Genomic DNA, 8,204 nt, shown 5'->3' on the forward strand with positions numbered 1-8,204 from the left:
ATCTAATGTATCTAATGGTTTATAATCAAACCCTAGTAAATAAGAAGACTTGTGGAGAGAGGAGATGGAATATAATTTTCAGTTATTCCTTTGGTAGAAGTGGTGGCCGAAAATGAGGAGCCAAGAGGCTTTATTTATAGCTTATACAATGAGTATTAGAAACCATAATTTGAATGTAATACTATTATTTCAAAATTGGTAATTATCCAACTCCTTAATTATCTTTAACGATTAATCAAAAATCATTAAAAAACTCCTAAAAACCGTCCATAACCCATGGAAGGTTCTAAAACATCTCTTGTTCAACTATTGAACAATTACAACTTAAGTCCTTACACTTTTTAATTGATCCAATTAATTCTAATTAATTTCTGATTAATTATTAATTAAATAATATTATTTCTAATTAATATATTAATCTCGTAATATATTAAAAATAACTTATTGCTATTTATTATTGATATAATAAATTAATTAATCAGTCTCTCTCTCTCTAAAAGTCATTATAGTTAATGACTAGTTTTGAGGCAACCTAAAAGGACTTTGCTTTTAATTCAAGTATATATTAATTTAGTTATTGGCTTAAACATCTAATCCAACACATTTGTTCCATGGTGAACCATCACAAAAGAAGGAAATGATCCGGTACAAAAAGGGCGCCTACCCATCAGTGAACAGAGGATGAAAGAATACACGTTAATCTCAATGTCAGGGCTAAGGCTACCATTTGCTCTGCACCTCCATATGATATTTATCATCGTGTGGAAATTGTGTGTTGGCTAAAGAAATCATCTCTACTCTCAAAACATGTCTTTTGAAACATAACACGTCTTTTGAAACATAGTCTTGCATGACGGTTGGGCCCTAAGTTTAGTAAGAATATATGCAACAATTGTAGGTTTGCAAGATATTGAAGAGGAGCATGAAAAACTTTGCCACGCTGCAAACAAACAATGAAACCATTAATTTCAAATTTTCAAAATAATTCTGGAATATAACTGGTCCTTCGAAACACACTATGTTGAATATTTAAGGCTTGTTCTACGGATTCCGAAGTAGTTCGTGACATTTCGGACATGTTATGTGTGTTCCAGAATGCATTATGTTTGTTCTTGACTACAAATTTTCAATGTGGAATAACGCAAGAGACTAAAAAAACTAACTCTATAATACTATGGTCCTTTCTAATATTAAAAAACTACCTAATTTGAGCACATTCAAAGTTAAAGGCAACATTTGAGACCCATTCTTCATGTTCTGGACCAATTTTTTTGCGTTCCGAACTCACTTATTTACAAATATAATTAGAAATTTAAGCAATTATAAGCAAATGAGTCAAAAACTCAGCTACAAAATCTTCAAATCATGTCATATCTTATTTACCAACTTAATCTAAAATATGATTATGATATTTGTAATGGTTTGTGTCGAAAACCCAATCGGAATGGGTTGGGCCTGATTTAATTCCAAAATAATCCATTATTGACAAAATAGTTATGTTTCAAAAAAAAAAAAAATCTAACATATTACTTACAAAAAACAATATATAAATGTTTAGATTACTCAATCTCCGTGTTATTTATCATCTAATATAATATACTTGGAAGAATAAACTTTGAACATTATTATAAAAAATTAGGAAATAATAAATATATGCCGACTGGTACACTCTCAGACCTTGAATTCCCCAAAAGAGGAGTGGTCCTTCCTTGTCGCCGTTATCATCCATCCCTTCCGATCGAACCCAATTTTTTTTTCACTCGCAGAGCCAGCAATCAGCGATCTAATGCTAATACAGGTGGGTTTGCTTTCCCTTTCCCTTTTGCATCTTCACGCAATCCAATCATCTAGGGTTCTTCCCTCAGTATTATTTATTTTCGAAATTGTATTCAATTGCAGCTCTATGGATTGTTTTAGCAGCTTTCGTTGATATATATGTCACATGATTAAAATTGTATGATTGGATCTGATGGAATTTTGAAATTTCGACATAGTTTAATCATGGTTTCGTGATAATATATGTTGTATCTTCGCTAAACTCGTGTAGAGTATTCGGTAATCGCACAAGTATAACTCATTTACTCGTTAAATTTAACTCTTTCGTGATTCCCAGTTCCACAGCCTGGTATTCAAATTCTACGAATTTTGAACTAAATAATTTATATGGGATTTTAAGTTGTGAAGTAGTTAGTTAGTTGATTCCTATTGTTGGTTCACACATTAGAATAACTATCCCATTCATCTCAAACTAGTTAATGCTGGCTGAAACATTCTTATCATACGTTTATGAAGAAAAAATAAAACATTGAAAGGTCTGAAACATAGGTGATGTAAGAAGAAGGAAGAAAATGAAACATAGGTGTTTTTAGAAAGAATTGGAATATAAAAGAATTGAAATCTTTCATGCTTTTGGTTCTAAAGAATGCAATTCCTAGACATGGATTTTGGTGAATTCCATTCATTAGCCAACCAAATCCCTCAAATTCCAATCTCTTCAGAATCTGCAAACTTTACAAAATCATAAGTCCATTGAGTAAAAAAGAAACATCTTATTTCTTTTTGGGTGATGATATCTGAGGTTTGAATAATGAATCTTTATCTACAGGTACATCAGTTGATGCTTCCAATAGTGAAAACAGCACTATAAAAGTGATGATATAGTTTGCAACATTTTGCCTGGTGAGAGGAAGAATATATATATATCTATCTATATATATATATATATTTATATGGCAGATGGTATATCAAGTTTTTGGGGCCCAGTCACATCTTCACATGAATGGTGTGAGAAGAATTATGTATATTCTTCTTACATTGCTGAATTTTTCAACACAATCTCAAACATCCCATGCATTCTTTTGGCACTCATTGGTCTTCTAAGTTCATTGATTCAACGTTTTGAGAAGAGATTTAGTGTTCTACACTTGTCAAATATGGCACTTGCTATTGGAAGCATGATGTATCATGCCACACTACAACATGTGTAAGTTAACTATTTTCAACATTCAGTTTCTTGTGTGTCTTAGTCTTTTTATGCATCTGTTATCCCCTGAATTTTTATGAGCTGAAACATTTTTGTGTTTTCATTAGGCTTTTTCTTTATGTAAAGGGTTAAATGCAAGAAATAGTAACGTGATTTCATTCATTTTGCTTTCGTTTTTCCGTATCATAACATTGTACTTTTGAAAATCAACCAAATTGTAGTTGTGTCATTTAAACACAAAGCACTTTTCACTGCTATAAGTGTGTAGATTTTTTAAAGTACAATGTCCAAAAAAGAAAAAAGTTGAAAGTACAATGTTATAATTTGGCAGATTTTTTAAAGTACAATGTCAAAAAATATTGAAAGTAATGTGGTAGAAAGAAATAAAAGTAAGATGCTATAATAAAGTAATAAACAAATAAAGGGAAGTAAGGTGCTATTTTTTGCATTGTTTAAAAAATGTTATCAATTTTCATGTCTCTAACTTGCTTTTTCCTTTTAGATAGCAGTTATAAGGGTAGATTATTTTAATAGATAATGTAACAATTGGAGCTTGCTTGTTAGAATGGTATACCTTGTTTTCTTTGACTTGGTATTTGGTGATATAAATTTGTCATTTCTAATGGTAATTTGTTATTGCAATAGTTACTTATACTTTTCAAGGTAAAAGACTCTATATTCTTACACTTCAATTTCAGTTAGGAAAACTGAACTTTTGTAGTTCTGGATTTTTTTTTTCACTCATTAAAGTATTATTTTTAATTGAAACAAATACATAGTACCTTTACGTTTAATCATTTGGTAACTATCTTGATTATGGTTTTCATGGTTTAAACTTTTTTAGTCGACTTTATTCTTTAGTTGACTCTATATTTTTAGTTTTCAAATTTTGAACACCGGGTCAATACATAAAATTTTGTTCTTTAAGTTGGCAATTTAAAACATATACTTCCATAAGCTCTTGTTGGTTGCTTGGGCCCCACTTGTTTCGCAGGATAATGCAAGATATACTGTATTTGGTATGCATTACACTGATTGGGTTGATGTCAATGGGATAGAAATTGCAATTTTTTGTCCCGCTAAAAAATGTTCGACATAGGAACATAGAACAAGATTGTATTTATATGAACTAAAAAACATAAAATTGATGGTACACATCAATAACTTAATTTTAAAGATATTAAAGTTTTAATCTTGGACAATTAAAAATCTTTATTAAATTCATTATACACTTCGATAACATAACTTTTTGTTTCAGTCAACAACAAAGCGACGAAACCCCAATGGTATGGGAAATGCTGCTCTACATCTACATCCTCTACTCCCCCGACTGGCACTACCGTAGCACCATGCCTACTTTCCTCTTCCTCTACGGTGTCTCATTCGCAGTGCTCCATTCCATAATCCGTTTCGATATCGGTTTCAAACTCCATTACATACTCCTCTGTCTCCTCTGCATACCCCGTGTCTACAAATACTACATCTACACGCAAAACACATCCGCAAAACGCCTCGCCAAATCCTACGTGGCCACCTTGTTTCTCGGGAGTTTGTGTTGGTTTGTTGACCGGTTTTTTTGCGGGCAGGTGTCCAAGTGGCCGGTCAACCCGCAAGGGCACGCGTTGTGGCATGTGTTCATGGGATTCAATGCGTATTTTGCGAATACGTTTTTGATGTTTTGTAGGGCCCAACAAAGGGAGTGGAGCCCCGAGGTTGTGAGGTTTTGTGGGGTTTTGCCGTATGTGAGGATTGAGAAGATCAAGAAGCAGTGACAAAACGTGGGAAATAGCAACGTACTTTGGTTTGATGGATTTGTTTTTTTTTTTTTTTTTGGGTTAAAGATGGTTTGGTAAGGGTAGGGTTTTGTGGGACTTTTTAGGTTGTGAAAGTGTACAATATATTCTATGGTTTTGTCGATGGTAGGATTAATTGCAAGAAATAGCAACGTATTTTCATTTATTTGTTTATTATAGCATGCTACTTTTCTTTCTATTAAAGATCATAGTTTCAATCTTTTTTTCTTATTAATTTTGGAAATGATTTGGCTTTTGCTTAACATCGTTTTTTTTTTATCATATATTGTGTAGTTTTGTTCTAAATACAAGTTAAAGGATTGTAGTTTTTTTGTATATTAAAAAAAAACAATTACCTCTCTTTAGTAAGTCAAAGTTCAAGTACGACTGAAAAGTGAAAAGTAAAGGGGACAAGGACTGAGTGTACAAGTATGAATGCAAGATGTACAACAGTACAATCTACTTTAACTCAGCATTGAAATTTCACCTCCAAAGTAACTGTCTTTTCTCTTCTTTCATAGATAGTGGAAGCCCATAAATATATTTATAGATAGATCTATAACAACAAATAGTCCCATACTCGGATTGCATGGGCAAAAATGGCACTAACAAATAACAAACACAACAGTTTTTTGCCATATACAATAATTTATTCATTATATAATTGTACAATACAACATTTTAAAACACCAATTGTTATGTATGGAGAAAATTTATTGTGTACAGATCAGCTCCCAATTGAATTTGCAACAATAATTTACTAAACAAATATTACATTAAGGATAAATCATTATTAATTAAATAAAGTAGTAAACACTCAACACCCACAAATCAAAAGTCATGTTGGGAAAAAATATACATATATTTTGGGGTAGTTTAGGCTTTAAGGGTAACGGTTTTTAGCTTTTTTTTTTTTTTAGAAAAAAATATATATATTATAAAAAAAATCGGTAATACGGAATTAAAACTTTTATTTTAAATAAAATTGTCATACTCCAAAAATAATTTATAGTAGGTTTATACAACTTTTACCTTTTACCTTTTACATTTTATATAATTTCACACACGCTAACAGTTTTTTTGAACAAACATTTCTAAACAAATAAAAATTACACCTTCAGCTATCTCCAAACTCTTAATCTGGTTGGTTTTCAAGGAAAGGTTCTAACCAAATGTGAGGCCAACTTTGAGCGGATCTGGAATTATTGGATAAGTTACATTATTAGTCCCTATAGTTTGTCAACTTTTATGAATATGGCCTCTAAAAAGTGATAATGTGTATGGACAAAAAGCATGAGAAAACTATGATCGACCCGAATGTCAAAGTTGAAAGTACCGGATCATATTCGTAAATTAAAATACCATATAAACAGAAAACAATCCGCAATATCAATAACAACAATAACATATTATTAACACATAATGTTGATTGGTATACCTCAAACAAAATACTACGAATCGTTGCATGTTTGCACTAGTTGAATTTGGCCCATATACTTTTTTACGACATCAAATTTCAAACACAAACACGATTTCAAATTTTTTTAACCATATATGATGAAACTCATGACATTTAGCATTTTCCGCAAAATCAATATGGAATTTTACTTTTTTTTTTTAATTGTGGATTTAAAAACAATAAACTGGAAAAAAAAATTCTAAGAATCGCTAGCCCATTTGCTAATAACAGACTCCTTTGCGGAAGTAGTAGCAACATAAGATGTTTCTTGTTGAGGAGATCCATTTTTATTGATTTTCGATGTAATGTATCGCAATCCGTTTCGTGGGGCCCGTAAAAATGATAGCAACGGATTGAGTACAACCGCAAACAATACATCACCTTTTGCAAGTATCAGAGTCTGCAAATGTAAACAAAAAAAACAGAATTCAAATATGAAGAAATAACATATAATTATATATTATAGATAATGTAAATAAATTGTAATATGAACATACATTTATTAATGCAAATGTGAAAGAATGGAATCTAATAAAGAGGTAAAGAATATATATATATATTTTTACCATGACAGCTAGTACCAAGAGGGTAAGACTGACTTGCTGTGCTTCATGCCAGAAATGCTCACCATCTGACCCACCAAACCACCTGCCCCACCACCCTCCACCACCACCACCACTGCCGCCACCTGCCTCCTCCCTTTTCTTTATCTCCTTGTCCCACTTCTCAAACTCCATTTTCTTGCCACCAAGTGCACTTTCTAGTGCTTTCTTGGCCTGATCCTGCAACAAATGATGTACAAAAGTAAAATGTGAAATGACAAGAACTGAAGAAGGACAAATGAGTCATTTGACACATGTGGTATGTGTCTATCATTGGTCGTTTTAGCCAGTGTCCAAACTGCGAATCTCTCTATCACCTTACACATTATTACTCCATGAATTTGATTGAACCTTTAAATAGCAACACAATAGCTTTCATAGCCTTTACTTTTGCAGAATCCTTGGGATGCATTTCGTAGATGAATTTATGGAGCTTGTCCTTGACTTGAGTACATAATTCCCGGTTTGTGGTTAATAATTCTTAAAAGGGAGTTCACCCAAGTTTTCTATCCAAAGTATATGCAAAAAAATCTATAAATCTGACCTAGTGCAAGCATTCTCATATACAGATTTTCTCGATGGATTTGAAAATCGTTCTATCGAAATTGGCATGAGTAGATAACGTTACTTTCAATTCAGAGTGATTCTACACCAATAATCAGGTGTTGGCTTGTTGGGTAAAAAATGAAATTGGAACAAACGAAAGTATATTATGCAGTATAATTGAAGGAATAAGCAAAACGTTTCAAGTGATAATACCTTGCTACGATTATCAGAGAATAGGCAATAGATTCTTCCATCAGATTTTAGGTCACGCTGTAGAGAATTCCAGCTATGGCTCGACTCTTGACGGCGGCGGCGAGTCAAATTGATTGACTGAGCATCTGAGAGAGCAACACAATATCCAATTGCTAGGGATTTGGAAGAACTTGGGTGGCTTATACTTAGAATCTGCGCCATAGAGACGAAGGACACTTCAATCGAATTCTATGTTCTTAATACAGCTGCCTCATGACTAGTACTAGAGTTGGAAACACCATTGTTACTTGTTAGGAAGAGGTTTGAAACTTGCGGATACAATCAAATTAGGGTTTTTTTTTTTTTCCTATAAATTTTTTTCATTTATTTTAGAAATTCACCTTATTTTTATTTTACTCAAGGGAAACAAGTTAGGTTTGGCTGAGGGACGGCCAAAAAACCCGAACCCAACAGGGAAATCCGGAACCCGATTATTTCAGGTTGAGTAACGGGTCGTTATATATGTTAATTGCAAGCATTAAAAGATAAAATACTTATTGTGGACAATCTTTTTAGTTATTAACAATCCGGTGTGAATGATCATTTTTTATGTTTTGACATTTTACACT

The 8,204-nt window shown here is 32.4% G+C and overlaps 2 protein-coding genes across 2 annotated transcripts; one reads left to right on the top strand and one right to left on the bottom strand.

The window, feature by feature from the left end:
* The first annotated feature begins 1,638 nt into the window (after positions 1-1,638).
* LOC145050518 (alkaline ceramidase-like) lies at positions 1,639-4,996 on the top strand. The gene is made up of 3 exons (XM_078998756.1): positions 1,639-1,798; positions 2,606-2,983; positions 4,242-4,996. The coding sequence occupies exons 2-3, from the start codon at positions 2,730-2,732 to the stop codon at positions 4,753-4,755; spliced, it is 768 nt and encodes a 255-aa protein (XP_078854882.1). The 5' UTR covers positions 1,639-1,798; positions 2,606-2,729; the 3' UTR covers positions 4,756-4,996.
* A 1,294-nt stretch (positions 4,997-6,290) lies between these two features.
* LOC145050526 (sulfate adenylyltransferase subunit) lies at positions 6,291-7,952 on the bottom strand. Its single transcript, XM_078998761.1, has 3 exons — positions 7,597-7,952; positions 6,802-7,017; positions 6,291-6,635 (listed from the first exon to the last, which is right to left on the bottom strand). The coding sequence occupies exons 1-3, from the start codon at positions 7,795-7,797 to the stop codon at positions 6,435-6,437; spliced, it is 618 nt and encodes a 205-aa protein (XP_078854887.1). The 5' UTR covers positions 7,798-7,952; the 3' UTR covers positions 6,291-6,434.
* Between the last annotated feature and the right edge of the window lie 252 nt (positions 7,953-8,204).

The sequence above is a fragment of the Lactuca serriola genome, chromosome 1, assembly GCF_051521515.1.
Source record: "Lactuca serriola cultivar US96UC23 chromosome 1, Lser_US96UC23_V15, whole genome shotgun sequence".
Taxonomy (NCBI): Eukaryota; Viridiplantae; Streptophyta; class Magnoliopsida; order Asterales; family Asteraceae; genus Lactuca; species Lactuca serriola.

Bases quoted from the DNA above. Each gene is read 5' to 3' on its own strand.
- LOC145050518 (XM_078998756.1), top strand. From the start codon at position 2,730: ATGGCAGATGGTATATCAAGTTTTTGGGGCCCAGTCACATCTTCACAT. The intron at 2,984-4,241 runs GTAAGTTAACTA...TTTTTGTTTCAG, and splicing joins CATGCCACACTACAACATGT to TCAACAACAAAGCGACGAAA.
- LOC145050526 (XM_078998761.1), bottom strand. From the start codon at position 7,797: ATGGCGCAGATTCTAAGTATAAGCCACCCAAGTTCTTCCAAATCCCTA. The intron at 7,018-7,596 runs GTATTATCACTT...CATTTGTTGCAG, and splicing joins TCTCTGATAATCGTAGCAAG to GATCAGGCCAAGAAAGCACT. The intron at 6,636-6,801 runs GTAAAAATATAT...TTACATTTGCAG, and splicing joins TCTTGGTACTAGCTGTCATG to ACTCTGATACTTGCAAAAGG.